General features: G+C 39.9%; 2 protein-coding genes across 3 annotated transcripts in view; one reads left to right on the top strand and one right to left on the bottom strand.

The window, feature by feature from the left end:
- Positions 1–95: 95 nt before the first annotated feature.
- ATP6V1D (ATPase H+ transporting V1 subunit D) lies at positions 96–16103 on the top strand. The gene is made up of 9 exons (XM_019969089.2): positions 96–274; positions 4226–4343; positions 5106–5185; positions 7150–7217; positions 8299–8343; positions 9264–9367; positions 9932–9998; positions 11387–11465; positions 15412–16103. The coding sequence occupies exons 1-9, from the start codon at positions 234–236 to the stop codon at positions 15551–15553; spliced, it is 744 nt and encodes a 247-aa protein (XP_019824648.1). The 5' UTR covers positions 96–233; the 3' UTR covers positions 15554–16103.
- The window catches only part of PALS1 (protein associated with LIN7 1, MAGUK p55 family member), a 90832-nt gene continuing 79243 nt past the window's right edge, over positions 7007–18595 (bottom strand). The window contains exons 15-16 of one of the 2 annotated variants that reach the window (XM_070797739.1): positions 18457–18583; positions 7007–7023 (exon numbers count right to left, since the gene is read on the bottom strand). In XM_070797739.1, coding sequence (XP_070653840.1) covers positions 7022–7023; positions 18457–18583 — 129 coding nt within the window. In that variant the 3' untranslated portion in view covers positions 7007–7021. Of the gene's footprint in view, positions 7024–14193; positions 18584–18595 lie in introns of those variants that run through there. The other variant, XM_070797738.1, reaches the window with a different exon arrangement.

Here is an 18595-nt window from a genome sequence, read left to right as displayed (position 1 = left end):
GCGCGCGCCTCAACATCCGGGCATCGCCTTCTTGTTTTCGCCCTCCCCACACCCCCGCCCTCACGCGTACCGACAGGAAGGGGAAGTGAAGGCTGTATAGCCTAGCTTCCTCTTAGCAACGGGAGAGGGTCACGTGATACACCAGCTGACTCCGGTAGAGAAAGACTCAGTGGCTGGGTTGTTGCAGCCACGGTTGCCCGGCCAGGGACCCGAGCCGAACAGTCATCGTCAGAATGTCGGGCAAAGACCGAATTGAAATCTTTCCCTCGCGAATGTAAGTAAAAGAATGGAACGAGCAGGTGTTCAGGAACACCTGCCTGAGCCGCTGTCCCTTCATTACCCTGGAGCGGCGGGGCTCCTTGTATCTTGGGCCGATCCTGAGCTCTCAGGCCTCTTCCTGAGTCTAGGGCAAGGCTCCCTGACGAGTCCCTTGGCTCTGAGTTGAACCAGACTGGACAGAGTCCACCCCGAGCTGCTGACTTTTGTGGAGGTCTGCTGACCTCAGTCATTAATCGAGCCATTCATTTCACATTCCCTATTGATCCGGGCAGTAGATTTATATAACTGAGTTGTCGCTACTGCTTCCAGAATAGAGCTCACAGTTCAGTGAAGATATAGACCAGGCGATGAAGTTTGATAAATGCTTTGAGAAGGGAAGTTGACTGCGATGTGAAGCAGGCCATATCGGGGGGTTGAATCGCCCTAACGTGGGCGTCAGGTTCATCTTGGCAAGATCCCCTGAAATGTCACATGTGGTGGGAAGCTATCCCTGAATTTCTGAGGCGCTCATTTTGTTCCATCACCATTGCATCTTATTCAGTGTTCATTATATTAATATCGTCCATCTCATTGTAAAGTGGATAGAAGATTATTGTACGTTTACCACTGAACTGGGAACTCTCTCCAGGATGAGAGATGTCTTGATTATTAATCGTCCACAGAAAATGTTGCTTGAATGAACCCATGGCCGTGGAATCTGTTCGGTTGTGGTCTTCTTTCTCTTTTGGTCTAAATTCTTCGGCAGGAGAAAATTTTGACGTTTTATCAAATGTGCCTAACAACGTGTGGAAGATAAAGATTGCTCTTATTTGCCCTCTCATTTTCCTCTTACTCTTTTTTCGCCGAGGAGCAGAAATCACTTTTGGCTTTGGACAGTTGGGTCTTTTGATTTTGGCCCTAACTCTTTGGGTATGCGGTGTTGTTTTTCTTCCTGACTTTTCTCAGAGAATCTGAGGACGGTTAAAGTAAGAGTTTATTTAAACCCCAAACCTAGATTTCTGTCTCTTCGTGGGTTTTAATGAAATGAAGGGGCTTTTGTTTGGTTTTTACCTTATCTATTGACTTTCTAATAGCTGTTTGCCCTAGGTGGGAAGCAAGTCAGTTGTGGAGAAAGGCAGTGCTTTCAGAAATAGATAAAGATCAGGAATACCCTGGGGTTGTGAGGACTGTAGAACTCCCAGCACTTATGACCTTGACTCCATCCAAACCCCTGCTCTGAGAGACCACCAGACTCTAGCTTGGTTTCTGGTAGCCTAAGATTGTGTTCCTAAGATGATTCCAGCACCCGGTAAAATATCTACCCAAATATGCAACACCGTAGGCTCTGCCTCTGACCCCCCTTCCTTAATTGCTTGCTGGCAGACACAGTTGGCCTGATGGCATTTCCATTGCTCAACCTTTTGAAATTTTTCTCTTCTCCAAATCGTGTCCACTTACTCCTTTTAAAATGCTTAATCACCTGTGCACCATCGGAAAAGAGCTCAGCTCTTTCCCCTGCTGTCAGCAGTTACAGAATAATGTCTTTTCACCACTTTAATTAATGTCTGGCTGTGTTTATCTTTGGTAGTAGTCAGAATGTTAACATTTTGTTGTTGATGTTTTTACTTTAAGACTAGGAGGTGAGAATACGCTTATTTGGGCTTAGACATGAATGATAGGTTTGGGGAGGTGACAATTTGTTGTTTGAGAGTGTCCAGCTTGCTGATTTAGAGGAAAGTCAGGTGCAGGAAGTAGCTGCTCCTCTAAATATTTTCCCAAGGCCTATCAGCAGGTACTTTGTCATGTAGTCAGATGTCTTTGATTCAGCTGGAAGCAAAGTCATCATCCTAGCTGAAGGTCAAGCATTTTTTGTAGGGCCGAGCAGCTTTGTACCTTATAAATGAAGTTTTTTAAGAACTAGGCTAGAAAATATACTAGTGATTTGTTTCAGACACTTTCACCTTATTGTATTATGCTGTAAGATGGCACTGTCACCTACTTAGGCACCAGAAAGCAAAAACAAGTTCAGAGTAGAAGCAAAAGAGGCATGAAGGATTTGGCGTCTGCAGAAATCAGTCACATCAAGGTTCTACTACATACTAACTGTAGGCCCTCGGGCAAATCACTCTGAGTTTCAAGAATTAAAATTTGTCTATTTCACCAGAAAAGATGTTAAATATAGATTAAAGTTAACATGAATTCACAAACAGTTCACCTTTTTACTGTATACTTGCTGCAATATGAAATACTAGGATTTGACTTAAATTTGGTTCAACTCTTTGAACCCAAATTCTGGTGGTTAGTGTCAACAATGCGGTATGTTAAATGTGCACAGTGGGGTGCATAGCTCCTACTCAGGCTGGAAACTGAACCAGCTTCACATGGGTAGACCTCCAATGAGGCTAGTCAGTGCAATTTCAGCCACTAATAGCTAGTTTTTCAAAGACAGAACTGTTTGCCTGAGGCAGTTTATAATCTGTAGCTGAAGCAGTGTGGCACAGGTTGGAGTACAGAGGACTTAGGTTTGAGCCTTAGTTTGAGCCTTGGTTAAATCTCTAGAGTCAGAAATCTTGATCAGGTTCCTGCTCTGCCTTTTCTTCACTGAGCAACTGTGGGAAAGTTGTTTTACTTTTCTGGGCTTCATTTTCCTGTCCTGCAAGATAATGTCTAAAGCCCTTTCCAGCTACAGAATAGTCTTAGTAACCTTTGGCCTATGGTAGAAGATTCATAATCTAAGAATTTACCCAAAAGTTTAGTAAAAACTATTTTGCAGTTGATTATAACACCAGTTATATGAAACTATATCCCCTTAAATTTTTCTAAGTATGTCATGCAAACTATTATTGAATCTGACTACCCACTTTTTCTTCCTCATTATTGAATTTTATCTGGCATATGGTAGCAAGAACAGAAATGTCGGTTTTTGCTGTTGCTTTCTTGCCTTCAGTTTGGGGGTTTCTGATGGGAAAAGATTGGAATGAGGTAGGGAGACTTCAGTGGCTTGTTACTTCTCAGGAGTGTTTACTTATGTGTCATTTGTCACGTAGAGTCATTTACAAATTAATAAAGTGATTGGTAGTAGAGTCTTCACTGGTGATATCAAAACACTTCCATGCCACACTTTTAATGAAAAAAGTGAGAAATGATTATGGTATAAAATTCAGAAGGTAAAACAGTGTAGTAGTAAAGAGTAAATCTGTTTTTTTCCATTTAAAAAGTAAATGCCTCATTTTTGAAAGGAAACTGTTACCAGTTTCTGTGAAATTTTCTAGAACTGTTCTCTGTATCTATATAAGCACATGTATCCCTTACTTTGTGTGACTAAGACAGTGTAATATTGGGAATACATGCGGATCTGCATTACTGTTTTTTTTGTTGTTGTTTTACTGGCTGCATATCATTCTGTTGTATGATGAACCATGATTTGTGGACATTTGTTTCCACCCTTTTGCTATTACAAATAAGGCTGGAGTACTCATCCTTAACCTTGTACATGTTTTTGTGTACATGTGGGAGTCAGTCAGTGGCATAAGTCCCTTAAAGTGCAGTTGTTGGCCCTGAAGATAAGTGCATTTCAAAGTTTGCTGTTAATGGACAGAATTTTAAAATCCTTAATGGAAATACATATATTGTTACAACTCACAAATCAAGTAAGTAGACAATGCTGACATCATAAAATAGGGCTCTTCATATGTTTATTTAATAAGTACTTATTTATTTAATAATTAAATAAATACTAATTTATTTAATAAATACTTACTAAAGGATTGTTACATTTTATATAAAAAATACTTCTCACTTTTGGAACACTGCGGGTGGATATCTACAATATTGAGAAACCAGTTAAGCCTGTCAGCCACAAATGCTGTATATTCTTGCGCCCATGACATCAACAGATAAAGCAGGGTTTTAACAGCATATTAGGGAAGTATTTTTATCTTAAATTTCTTTAACTTTGTTTACATAGGGCACAGACCATCATGAAGGCTCGGTTAAAAGGAGCACAGACAGGTCGAAACCTCCTGAAGAAAAAATCTGATGCCTTAACTCTTCGATTTCGACAGATCCTTAAGAAGATAATAGAGGTAGAATGAAGTTTGCTTAGAACTGTGTTTTAGAAGTATCTATGGAAAATCCAGCATGGCTGTTAATATTTTTCTTTCAAAACTAAAAATGCCGTTATAAATGTAACCAGTATCAGAAAGGTCATGAAATCAAATTCAGACTCTTTACTCTTGCCCCCAAGCCCCTCTTGATCTCTTCTGGCCCTTGCCTGCCCCTCTGGTCTCATTTGGAGCTTTTTTCTAACATCCAGTACTGGGACCTTTGCATTAGCTCTTCCTTCTGCCTAAAGTGCTCTTTCTCTTGTGTTCTTATAATTGCTCCTCTGGCCTGTCTGGTAACTTTCTAACCCCCTGTCCCAGTTTGTCTTCTCTTTCAAAAAAATTATTGGGTATTCTCAAACATTACGTCTTCCAGATTTATTTTAGAATCACTGTGCCATTAGGATTTTGACAGCAGTATAGTGAATCTAAAAGAGTAATTTGAACAAATTGCCATGGACCCATTCAGGAATAAGGTAGGCCTTTCAGTAAAGATCTAGTTTTCAATTTTTTAGTGTCTCTATTGTAATATATTATAAAACTTACAATTTTGCCATGTTGTTAGTATCCATAATCAAACCTTTCAAGCAAAATTAGATGTGTTTATTTTATTGTTACCAGATCAATATTTACGTGTACACCTGGTATGAAACACTGGTGGTTGTTAAAGGGACATGATTATGATACCACCTTTCCCTGTATAAAAACTTGGGTTGAATCGGCTGTTGATTTATGCTTTTCCAGACTAAAATGTTGATGGGTGAAGTGATGAGAGAAGCTGCCTTTTCGCTTGCTGAGGCCAAGTTCACAGCAGGGGACTTCAGGTAAAGTGGGGTATTTTGAAAAACAAAGTGCCTTCATGTTCAAAATTTCATTAAAACCACTTTTAATTAATGTACATATAAAAGCCTTAAGGACAAGTGATATAATAAGAACACTTCACCACCCTAATGTACATTACCTGTTACATAGTTCTTCAGGCAGAGGATACTTAATATTTTATTGTTGTTGTTGTTATTCAGTCTCTTAAGTCATGTCGGACTCTGTGACCCTATGAACTGCAGCACACCAACCTTCTCTGTCAATCACTGTCTCCCTGAGTTTTCTCAGATTCATGTCCATTGAGTCAGTGATGCCATCCAACCATCTCATCCTATGTCACCCCCTTCTCGTCTATTTTTTATAGTCTTTTTATTTTTTTAAACTAAATAAGGGCTTCCCCAATGGCTCAGCAGGTAAAAAATCTGCCTGCAAGGCAGGAGACACAGGAGACATGGGTTTGATCCCTCGGTAAGAAGATCCCTTGGGAGGAGGAAATGGCAACCCATTCCAGTGTTCTTGCCTAAAAAAATCCCATGGACAGAGGAGCGTGGAGGGCCACAGTCCATGGGGTCTCGAAGAGTCAGACATGACAGAGCAACTAAATGCTGTGTGCACACACACAGAATATTGTATCATAAACGTTTCCTCATTTTCACACAGCTGCATAATCTTTCTCTAGATGTATGATAATTTGTTAATGTTTTCCTGTAATGATGGGCCTTTGGGGTGATTTTCAGAATATTAGAAAAGGTGCCATGAACATCTTTATATACTTATTTCTATTGAATCATTTCCTTAGGAAAATTTTAAAGAATGGAATTGATTGTTTAAAGAGCATGGACTTTATGGCATTTATCGATGTATGCCTTACAAAGTGTACAAAATGGCTTAGTTACTGCTTTACATATGTTTAGATAACGTCATTCGATTCTCCCTATAAGCCTGTGAGGTGGACCACGTGAACATTGTAATTCTTAGTTTAAGTTCAGTCCTTTCCTGAAGTCAAATTACTGTTCGGGGCAGAAATGGAAGATATTTTCAGGGTTTTTTATTTTAGTCTTCTTTACCAATAACACAATAACAATGTAATTCTTAGTTTAAGTTTTAAGTTAAGTAACTTTACTTTATTTATTTTACTTTATTTACTTTATTTAAGTTAAATAACCAATAACACAATAACAATGTAATTCTTAGTTTAAGTTCAGTCCTTTCCTGAAGTCAAATTACTGTTCGGGGCAGAAGTGGAAGATATTTTCAGGGTTTTTTATTTTAGTCTTCTTTACCAATAACACAGTGCCTCCATTCTTAGTTTGTGTTCTCTAGGAACATTACCTATGGACAGTCTTACAGCTTGAAGGGCGTGAGTCCTTTTGAAGTAGTAGACTTTAATATTCACCAGTATTAGTAGGATAACGATTTGCATTGCCTTTTTCACGAGAGGGTGGGAATAAATAGTGTGTGAGTGGTATGTGAAAATGTTTTAGGGTGGTTATGGGGAAGACACTTTATTTTGCGATGGTAACAAATGGGGAGTCAGGTGCAGCCAGATGGAAGTTAGATAGGTTCCAGGGTAAAGGAACTGAACTGCTGCTGTTCAGTTTAGTCTTCCAGTATACTGGAAGGTTTGATAGCACACCCAAAAGGAAGGAAGATCTTCTCCTAATTACATCAATGGAATGAAAATCCCTAAAGTCACATCCACGCACCACATCTCTGATTGAAAACTTAAGCAGTCTATGTACATTGAAACCATTCTTTGTATTCTTATGGTTAATGTTTGAATGTTGTTCATACTTTGCTCTCTGAGGCTCTCCTTTGGTAGTAGTGATCGTTTCCTTTTCTGAAAAGACAATCATCAAAACGTAATTGTGAAATCTTGCTTATGTTGAAATACTTTATAGGTCCCTGCTGGTTTACTTCTCACTCTAAAGACGCAACTAAATCAAGGCCTTTTCTTTTTCTGCAGCACCACAGTTATCCAAAATGTAAATAAGGCCCAAGTGAAGATTAGAGCAAAGAAAGATAATGTAGCAGGTAACTTTTCAACCCTTTAAAACTCTTGGCAGAGAAAGATAACATTTTTAAGTCAACCCATTTTATATAGCAATTGGAGAAGGAAATGGCAACCCACTCCAGTGTTCCTGCCTGGAGAATCCCAGGGACGGGGGAGCCTGTTGGGCTGCCGTCTATGGGGTCGCACAGAGTCGGACACAACTGAAGTGACTTAGCATAGCATATTTATATAGCTATATAGCTCAGATGGTAAAGCGTCTGTCTGCAATGTGAGAGACCTGGGTTCGATCCCTGGGTTGGGAAGATTCCCTGGAGAAGGAAATGGTAACCCACTCCAGTACTCTTGCCTTGAAAATCCCATGGACAGAGGAGCTTGGTGCGGGCTACTATCCATGGGGTCGCAAAAGTCGGGCACGACTGAGCAACTTCACTTTCATGTATACAGCAAGATCTTAATGGCCCAGTTAATCTTTTCTTCTTAGACAAAGTTGATTGGCTTTACATGTTGAAACTGTTGTTAACTGGTGGTTGCCTGGGGATGGGGGTAGGGGAACTGGGGAGCTGGTCATTCAGTGGATATAAAATAAGTTATTAAACATAAATATACTCTACAGACCTGCTGTACAGTCTGTAGTTACAGTTAATAATTTGGTGTTCTACACTTAGAAACTTAAAGTAGATCTCATTTTGAGTATTCTTAACACACACATAGGAAAAGGGACACATGTTTTGGAAGTGATGGATATGTTTATCACCTTGATTGTGATGATGGTATTCATGGGTGTATGCATATGTTGTACTCATCAGAATGTACACATTAAATATATGCAGCTTTTTACATTTTAAGTATACTTCAAAGCTGAAGGGAAAAAAAAACCAAACATTGTAACAACCAGATCCCTTACTAAGGATAACTTGACTTTGGAATAGGAATGAACACTTAAGAAGGCAGGTTCCTAAATTCATTCCTTGAAACTAGTTATGATTCCAGGCAGTCTCTTGACTTTTGAATATTTCCTGAAAAAGGAACAGGAAACCATGGATAAGAAGCCATACTTAAAGGACATGTTTTCGTGAATCCATATATGTTTCTGTTTAACAGGTGTTACATTGCCAGTATTTGAACATTATCATGAAGGAACTGACAGTAAGTGTGAAACTTCTTATGTGTGTCTCTGGATTCTTCTAGTTTCTCTTTAAATGAACCTTATTTTGAACAATGATGATTGATAGATCTTATTAGAGTTCAGTAGTTCCAGTGTTGGTAAGCCTTCTTATCAGATACAGTTGAGACAGTAGTTTATCAGTTAATCAAAAAAGTGTTATTGTGTGGAGTCGTAAAACATTGTACACTGCTTAAAATACTTTATTTCCACCTAGAAATTTAGTCATTTCCAGATTTTAAAAATACAAAGCCTTGACCTTTCTTTGAGTATGAATCCACTAATTAGACTTCCATGTTGTCTTTCTGCATACCACACCCATAATGCATTGTTTGTAATTTGCAGTTCGGGTATCTTTCAATTCTTAGACACTGTGATACAACCTGAATGCTGAATCTTCCTAAACTTTTATAGCCAGCTCAGGACAGTTTTTTTATAACTTTCCACTTTTCCTACTTTGACAGCACGTTTTAGGTGGTAACACATCTTTGTTGAGCCTTTCCAAAGTAATCAGCTCTTTCTCATAGAAATAAAGATATTCTTTCTTTAGCCCTCCTATTTAATTGGTTCACATAGAATATTTAGTACAGCTTGAATGAAGAAGCATTCTAGAGCATCACTTATTAATAGACTGTCACTGTACTGAGGCATCAGGCAGTATAGTCTACAAGCTGGGCACGTGAAGGTTAGTCAGCAGCTTCCCCTATAGTTAGAATAGTGCCCCCGTGCAAATAGCAGCAGGCATGATGGTTTGGGGGAGTGAAATGGGCACTTTGTGTGTGCATTGAATAGGGTCGCTAAATTTGTTTTTCTGTCGTTAGTATTAATTCTGACTTACCATCTTTTGGGAAGTTTATGGGGAAGAGTACTCTAAATGCAAATGTTGTCTGACTGGTTCTTTTAGGTTATGAACTGACTGGTTTAGCCAGAGGTGGGGAACAGTTGGCTAAACTGAAGAGGAATTATGCCAAAGCAGTGGAACTACTGGTGGAACTGGCTTCACTGCAGGTAAGTCCTGCAGTTTGATATCTAACAGTCACGTCGGGGAGACTCAGATCCTGAATCGGAGCATATTGCACTTAGTACTTTAAACTGTTGCCATGCCTGCGTGAAACAAGCCAGAAATGCCTTGATTTCTGAAATGGGGGCTTCTGCACCATTGTCCCTACTTTTTATCACTAACATAATGTTTGTGCAGTGGTGTAGCTTCACTCTTGACTAGGTGAGAACAGCAACAGTCAACACTGGATTTAAATGCATATGTTATAGGATTTATGCATGAAAGCCTTTGTTTCCCATTTGTGGTCAGTTAATATGTGTCTAGGTCCTTAGTGTATGATTCTCTTCCTCTTGCCATTTTTATAACTTCAGGTGAGTCTGAAGTAAATGAATTCTAATAGAAGGGAAGTCATGTTAGCTCTGTGGAAACCTCATAAGACTTCTGTTTTCTAAGTATGTTGAGAAGTAGTAGTCTTGGTTTCCAAATGTTTTCTACAAGTGCTGAGTGAAGGCCAGGGTATGATTAGGAAGAAAATTTTGAGCCTACATTATTAATTTATCCTCTTATTTTAGACATCCTTTGTTACTTTGGATGAAGCTATTAAGATAACCAACAGGCGTGTAAACGCTATTGAACATGGTGAGTTTAAGCTGCCCTTTTGTCCCTGCCTCCATCCTTGTCTCAGACCTGCTAGGACTCAGGCACTGGCTGCCTGCTGAGTAAGATGTCGCCCCTGTCCACAGTGAGAAGGGCAGAGGGTCAGTACAGATAAGTGTTCATCAAACAGAAAAATAAGACATTTTAAATCTTATAGTACCTTGAAAAATACAGTAGTATAGTGCAACAGTTGGCATCGAGTGAACAGGCAGGAAGAGTTACTAACTGGAGGAGAAAGTGTAGGTAGGAGATGGATCATCAGCAGTAGTAGGCGGAGGACAAGCTGATTTCACTCAAGCCTGATGTTGATGGCACAGGTTCCTTGCTGGATTGAATTCCGTCTACTCTTGAAAAAACGATCCAGTGGTGTTTAGGGAGTGCTGTACCAGCTACAGCAATCACTGCTTTTACACTGGCCTCCAGAAATCCTGGGCTTGAAATACACTGTGCTACTGTACTCTGAAGTACTGTACAGTAAAGTACACAAAAGCACAACCACACGCATGCATGTGACAACGTACGTTAGACATGTGAGCGCACGTTTGTATCTTTGGAAGTTCACAATGTGAAAGTTCTTATGTAGAGGACTTACTGTATTTAACTTTAAATCTTTCTTAGGCCTTATCTCTTATTCTTGATTTCTCAAAATAAGTTTTCCTATTGTATGCCTTTATTCTCCATCTCTCTTATTTCATTATTTTAAAACTATGACTCCTTAATGTTGCCAAAGTACTTTTTCCTTAAAAGGCTCAGTTTTCATTAAAGAAACGTCTATTTAATTTTAAGGTAAGAAAGTAGCAAACTTTGAGCAACAGGGAAATTATTTTGCTTGGGATCTGTTAGTGTTAAAGAGGAAGTTATCTCATTTTTTAAAAACTCAAAACACATTTCCCGACTGCTTGCTTGTGCCAGCCTCATGCCTGGAATTGCAAGCAACACAAAATGGGTTAAGTTCCAATTCGCAAGGAGCTCACATTCTAGAAGCAGAATAAAGAAATTCTGTGTAAAGTTGAACCTATGACTGACACAAAATTCAACTTACTGTACTCCCTCTGTTCAGTGTTTAGATTGCTGTTATATTTAAAATAGAATTTGTGGTTCAGTGTTATATATTCATATAAATTCAGTATATTCAGCGTTGTATATATCATGGCCCAGTGTTACCTGTGCATAGAAAGACAGTACAGGACACATACCAAAATATTTAAATAGTTAACCCAGGGTGGTGGGATTACACTGCGTTTCACTTTTCTGTTTTTGTTTTTTGCATTAAATGTACATTTATGGTTAAGTAACTGTTGTACAAATGAGCACTGGCAATTTAAAAAGAGGTTTGAAGTTCTGACTACATATATACTTTTAAACTCTAGTCATCATTCCCCGGATTGAACGTACCCTTGCTTATATCATCACAGAGCTGGATGAAAGAGAGCGAGAGGAGTTCTACAGGTTTGTTGGATTTGGAAGTTATTGGTCATTTTTTGTTTTTCCATATTCCAAAGACTTGATTTGCTGAGAAACTTGTTGGCTTATGTTCTTTAGAATTAGCACAACTTGTGTTTTATTCTGGTAAGAAGCAAGAGATGATATTGCCAAAGGCTGTGGAGACCAATCTGTGCCAAGTTTTGCACATAACTAAAATGTGGTTTCTCTGAAAACATAGGCCTTTCAGAGAAACTAGAAATAGTGTTGATAATTCTTTCAAATGGAAGTGATTATGTGGGTGTCTCATGAGGGGAGGCTTCCCTGGTGGCTCAGCAGTAAAGAATCTGCCTGCAATGCAGGAGACTCGGGTTAGATCCTTGAGTTGGAAAGGGACCCTGGAGGAGGGTGTGGCAACCCACTCCAGTATTGCTGGGAAAATCCCATAGACAAGAAGCCTGGCAGGCTGCAGGCTAACATTTAAAGCTGCTGTTGTTGTTCAGTCACTCAGTCATGTCCAACTCTTTGCAACCCCGTGGACTGCAGCACACCAGGCTTCCCTGTCCTTCACCATCTCCCAGAGCTTGCTCAAATACATGTCCATTGAGTCACAAATGCCATCCAGCCATCTCATCCTCAGTCATCCTCCTCTCCTCCTACCTTCAAATATTTTCAAGCATCCGGGTCTTTTTCAGTGAGTCAATTCTTTGAATCAGTGGCCAAAGTATTGGAGTTTCAGCTTCAATATCAATCCTTCCAGTGAATATTCAGGACCAGTTTCCTTTAGGATTGACTGGTTTGATTTCCTTGCAGTCCAAGGGACTGTCAAGAAGAATCTTTTCCAACACCACTGTTCAAAAGCATTAGTTCTTCGGTGCTCAGCCTTCTTTGTAGTCCAGCTCTCACATCCATACATGACTCTAGGAAAAACCATAGCTTTGATTAGATGGATCTTTGTTGGCAAGGTAATGTCTCTGCTTTTTAATACTATTGTCTAGGTTTGTCACAGCTTTTCTTCCAAGGAGCAAGTGTCTTTTAATTTCATGGCTGCAATCACCATCTGCAGTGATTTTGGAACCCAAGAAAATAAAAGTCTTTCACTATTTCCACTGTTTCCCCGTCTATTTGCCATGAAGTGATGGGATGGGGGGATGCCATGATTTTTGTTTTTTGAATGTTGATTTTTTTAAGCCAGTTTCTTAAATCTCCTCTTTCACTTCCATCAAGAGGCTCTTTAGTTCCTCTTTGCTTTCTGCCATAAGGGTGGTTTCATCTGCATATCTGAGGTTATTAATATTTCTCCCTGCAATCTTGATTCCAGCTTGTGCTTCATCCAGCCTGGCATTTTGCATGATGTACTCTTCATATGAGTTAAATAAGCAGGGTGACAATATACAGCCTTGACATACTCCTTTCCCAATTTGGAACCATTCTGTTCCATGTCCTAATTGTTGCTTCTTGACCTGCATACAGATTTCTCAGGAGGCAGGTAAGGTGGTCTGGTATTCCCATCTCTTTAAGAATTTTCCACAGTTTGTTGTGATTTGCACAAAGGCTTTACTGTAGTCAATGAAGCAGAAGTAGATGTCTCAAGCAAGAGATGGAATTTTCTTGGTTTTTCTGTGATCCAGCATGTGTTGGCAATTTGATCTCTGATTCTTCTGCCTTTTCTAAATCTAGCTTGAACATCTGGAAGTTCTTAGTTCATGTACTGTTGAAGCCTAGCTTGGAGAATTTAGAGCATTACTTTGCTAGCGTGTGATATGAGTGAAATTGTGCAGTAGTCTGAACATTCTTTGGCATTGCCTTTCTTTGGGATTGGGATGAAAACTGACCTTTTCCAGTCCTGTAGCCGCTGCTGTAGTGTCCAGATTTCCTGGTATATTGAGTGCAGCACTTTAACAACATCATCTTTGGGGGTTTGAAATAGCTCAACTGGAACTCTATGACCTCCACTAACTTTGTTTGTAGTGATGCTTCCTAAGGCCCACTTGACTTCACATTCCAGGATGTCTGGCTCTGGGTGAGTGATTACACCATCATGGTTATCTGGGTCATTAATATCTTTTTTGTATAGTTCTTCTGTGTATTCTTGCCACCTGTTCTTAGTATTTTCTGCTTCTGTTAGGTCCATACGGTTTCTGTCCTTTATTGTTCCCATCTTTGCATGAAATGTTCCCTTGGCATCACTGATTTTCTTGTACAGATCTCTAGTCTTTCCCATTCTGTTGGTTTCATCTATTTCTTTGCATTGATCACTTAGGAAGGCTTTCTTATTGCTCCTTGCTATTCTTTGGAACTCTGCATTCAGATGGGTATATCTTTCCTTTTCTCCTTTGCCTTCACTCTCTTCTTTTCTCAGCTGTTGGTAAGGCCTCTTCAGACAACCATTTTGGCTTTTTGGATTTCTTTTTCTGTGGATGGTTTCAATCATTGCCTCCTGTACAGTGTCATGAACCTCCATCCATAGTTCTTCAGGCACTCTATCAGATCTAATCCCTCGAATCTGTTTGTTACTTCCACCGTATAATCGTAAGGGATTTGATTTAGGTCATACCCGAATGGCCTAGTGGTTTTCCCTACTTTGTTCAATGTAAGTCTGAATTTTGCAATAAGGAGTTCGTGATCTGAGTCACAGTCAGCTTCCGGTCTTATTTTTGCTGATTGTATAGAGCTTCTCCATCTTCAGCTGCAAAGAATATAATCAATCAGTCTGATTTCAGTATTGACTATCTAGTGATGTCCATGTGTAGTCTTCTCCTGTGTTGGAAGAGGGTGTTTGCTATGACCAGTGCATTCTCTCGACAAAATTCTATTAGCCTTTGCCCTGCTTCATTTTGTACTCAAAGAGCAAACTTGCCTGTTACTCCAGGTATCTCTTGACTTCCTACTTTTGCATTCCAGTCCCCTATGATGAAGAGGACATCTTTTTTGGTGTTAGTTCTAGAAGGTCTTGTAGGTCTTCATAGAACCGTTCAACTTCAGCTTCTTCAGTGTTACTGGTTGGGGCATAGACTTGGATTACTGTGATACTGAATGGTTTTCCTTGGAAACGAACAGAGATCATTCTGTCATTTTTGAGGTTGCACCCAAGTACTGCATTTCAGACTCTTTTGTTGACTGTGAGGGCTACCCCATTTCTTCTAAGGGATTCTTTCCCACAGTAGTGTATATAATGGTCATCTGAATTAAATTTGCCCATTCTGGTCCATTTTAGTTTACTGATTCCTAAAATGTTGATGTTCACTCTTGCCATCTCCTATTTGAACACTTCCAGTTTACCTTGATTTATGGAACAATACATACCACATAGGTGGTATGCAGGGGTCAGTGTGCCAGGTTCAGAGAAGTGCAAAATAAATGAAGGCAAGCCATGACTGTCTTGGACCTTGAGTAGCATTTGATTATGATTTATAATCATCATTATTAAAATTTAGTTCTTCAGTTGGTATGCAGAGTTGTGGTAATCCAAATTGAATGATCCAGAATTTTAATGTCTGAATACTCAATATCATCACGTGAATGTTCAAGTTTATTCACCCTGAGATAGGAGCTTTTGCAATCAGTTATTAGCTTAAAATGTGTGTTAAAGTGTTAGTCGCTCAATCATTTCCAACTCCTTGAGACCCCATGGACTATAGCTCACAGGCTTCTCTGTCTATGGGATTCCCCAGGTAAGAATACTGGAGTGGGTTGCTGTTCCCTTCTCCAGGGGATCTCCTCGACCCAGGGATTGAACCCAGGCCAACTGCAGTGCAGGCAGATTCTTAACCATTTGAGCCACGAATGTGTTCAACATCAAGTCTTTTTTAAAAAAAAGGGTCATAAATATATTAACAAAATTGAAATTAATAAAGGCAGAATTTTGTTTGACTTCGTAGAGGTGTTTATTATCCTTGTTACAAAACTAGAAGAAATCAGTTCCACTTAGTACCAAAACATTGTTCAGAAAATTCCCTCCTTTATCTTACAGATTAAAGAAAATACAGGAGAAGAAAAAGATTCTCAAGGAGAAGTCTGATAAGGACTTGGAGCAACGGAGGGCAGCCGGAGAGGTGATAGAGCCTGCTAATCTCCTGGCTGAAGAGAAGGATGAAGATCTTCTGTTTGAATAAGCTTTCCTGCTCTGGTTCTTTCAGAAGGCCTAACATGTCACCATTTTAATTCATGGTGTGTAGGTTTGTTGTATGGCTATTTATTTTTTGGCTTAAGAATTTCACCAGTTGTAAAATTTCCCTGAATGTCTGTTTATGGGATCTACGTTTGCAGAATCATAATTAAGCAACAATTAATCACCAATGAAATTTGTAGAACCTGTCCCAAAACCTGTAGAATTTATGCTGCAGAAGTGTCACCCTACTTCAGTTATACATCTGTTACAAGGCATCTGCTTCCCGAACATAATAAGAAACCCCTTTAGGAAGCAGTAGTACTGGCCAGCTACTCCAGAGCACCCTTTGTTCCTACCTGCTCACACACCTTGGCACCACTGTCTGGGATTGCTACAGCCATTCTTGTGTTAGTTACTATGGGACGTCTCTCCTTAAGCTTTAGGAAAACCTTCACTTATTTTTCCTTGAATAACAGGTCTCTGGTCTGTCATGGGAACAGTTCTGCCAATTCAAATGTGACTACGGTATAAACAGTAAAATGATTTAAAAATGAGTTGTTCCTTTTTTAATGAATTTACTGTTAAGAGTAAGTTGTGTTCTTATGCTCAGATTGGCACATGGGATTGGCATTCAAAAAGAGCTTCCTCCACAGACATGTATGAAGTGGGAGTCTCCTTCCTCCATCCTTCAGATTTCAGTGTTTTACTTACAAGCTTACTGAAATGATTGTTGAATTTTGGCGTACTGATAAATACATGATTGCCAGAGAGTTAGGAGAGCTTATTGATATTGCTATTGCTAATCTAAGAAAAAAATAATTCCCATTTGAGAGTAATATGGCTGTATCAGGTAATGGAGATTTTTAGTAGCTTGATTTGGTGTGAGTCATCCATGATTATTCAGGCTTTCCTGCACTCAGTTCCAAGGGTTTTTTGACATGATTGGCCATGGAGCAATTTTTGGTTAATGAAATTACAACACTAGCCTTAATAGTATTGTGTTTAAATCAACTGGTATCACAGCCTAGTCTTTTAAAAGCATGTTAGTCACTCAGTCATGTCTGACTTTGCGACCCCATGGACCAGGCTCCTCTATCCATAGAATTCTCCAGGAATTCTACTGGGGTTAAGTAGCCATTCCCTTCTCCAGGGCATCTTCCCAACCCAGGGGTTGAATCCAGGTTTCCTGCATTGCAGGTGGACTCTTTACCATGAAGCCCCTGTTGGCTTTTAAATTAACCAAGTAATTTTGTGAACATTTAACACCTGCTACAAAGCAGCTTAGTTGTGCCAGTTAGAACCTTGTTTATATCATCACAGCCACCATAAGAGGTACATATTATTTTAATCCCATGTTTCACAGAAAATTTTGAGACATAAGGAGCTTGAGTGGTCCTAGATTAAAAAACTAGAAAGTGGTGAGTCCCATTTAAATCCAGGTAATCTAAGTTCAGAATTTTTATATTCTTTTTTGCCTCTCCTACATTTAAAATTTGGGGTAAAGGTAACACATAAGGCCTGTCCGGGAGGAGCTGATATTTAGGAAATCCTGCTGTTACTTACAAAATAAAATCTCAGACTCAATGTAAATTGGGAAACTAACAATCAAGTATGTAAGTCTTGAAAATAGGTTTAACGATGAACTGCCTAATATGTAATCTTCCCAATACCCTAGTGCATGCAAGTTAAATTGCTTCATTCGTGTCCGACTCTCTGAGCCTACGGACTGTAACTTACCAGGCTGCTCTGTCTGTGGGATTCTCCAGGCAAGAATACTGGAGTGGGCTGCCAACCCTCTTCCAGGGGATTTTCCCGACCCAGGGATCAAACCCTAGTTTAAGTCTCCAGCACTGGTAGACAGGTTCTTTACCACCAGCATCATTTGCAAAGCCCCTGCTGCTGCTGAGTTGCTTCAGTCATGTCTGACTCTGTGCGACCCCACAGACACCAGCCCACCAGGCTCTGCCGCCCCGGGGATTCTCCAGGCAAGAGTACTGGAGTGGGTTGCCATTGCCTTCTCCAGGCGAAGCCCCTAGTGAAGTATAAATACCAGTCATTTCCATCTTGCAGGTAGAATGCAGAGCAAATGTATCTTGACTTTAAGAGCCTTGAATCTCGTGGTATGTATGCTCTGTGGGAGGCAAAAATTAGTGGAAAAGTTGATGCAGAGAGCCAATTTTAGTGATTTCATTTAGGTAAACTTATATTAACTTTAAAGCACTGAGCTAGAGAAGTACCCTCGGTTTTTCCTGTGGCTTCATCAACCTTTGTTACTTACTGGCCTTGGCTAACCTCCCTTACAAAAGTACAGATGATTTTATGGTTCAGCATATTTTTAAAAAATATTTTTTCTATGTGGACCATCTTTCTTAAATCTTTTATTGAATTTGTTGCACTGTTGCTTCTGTTTTATGTTTTGGAGTTTTGGCCAGCAGGCATGTGGGATGTTCGCTCCCAGCCAGGGATGAACCTACACACTGCCTGCACTGAAGGTGGTCTTCACTGCTGGACCACCAGGGAGTCCCACTTCAGCGTTCTGACAGCGGTGGACAGATGGTTTGTTGTGTAGGGTTGGTGATCTGAGCTCCTGGGAAAGGGAGGCAGGCGATCAGGATAGGAATGGCAAGTGGGGCTGGGGTAGCAAGGTGTGTATGTGTGACACTTTTTGGTCTATGACTGGCCTCCTTTGGGAGATACAGAATAGGTATAGGAAAGGAGGAAGGCTAAAGATTTGAGAAATGTGTATTTGTCAACAACTCATCCTACCCTCAGTGTTCTCAAGTCCATGGTTGCATGTAGTGGAATTTGCCTGTCTTACATATCTTCTTCCCCAGAAAACTTTTAGAGCTTCCAGCTTTGTCTATCTTTAATATAGTTTAAATAAACAATATAGGAAACAGAACCTACATTTGTGCCAATAGGGGGCACTCTTCCACTGTGAAAAATAAAACATATTTTGTGTTTCACCCAGAGGCTCCGATGGACTTGCTAGCAGAACCTGAAGACAGGTGGGTGGTTTTAGTTGTGTTGAAACCTTGAACGGCAG

Source organism: Bos indicus, chromosome 10 (assembly GCF_029378745.1).
Source record: "Bos indicus isolate NIAB-ARS_2022 breed Sahiwal x Tharparkar chromosome 10, NIAB-ARS_B.indTharparkar_mat_pri_1.0, whole genome shotgun sequence".
Lineage (NCBI taxonomy): Eukaryota > Metazoa > Chordata > Mammalia > Artiodactyla > Bovidae > Bos > Bos indicus.
The sequence above is the reverse complement of the archived record's forward strand: the minus strand, read 5'-3'. Positions and strand labels throughout refer to the sequence as shown.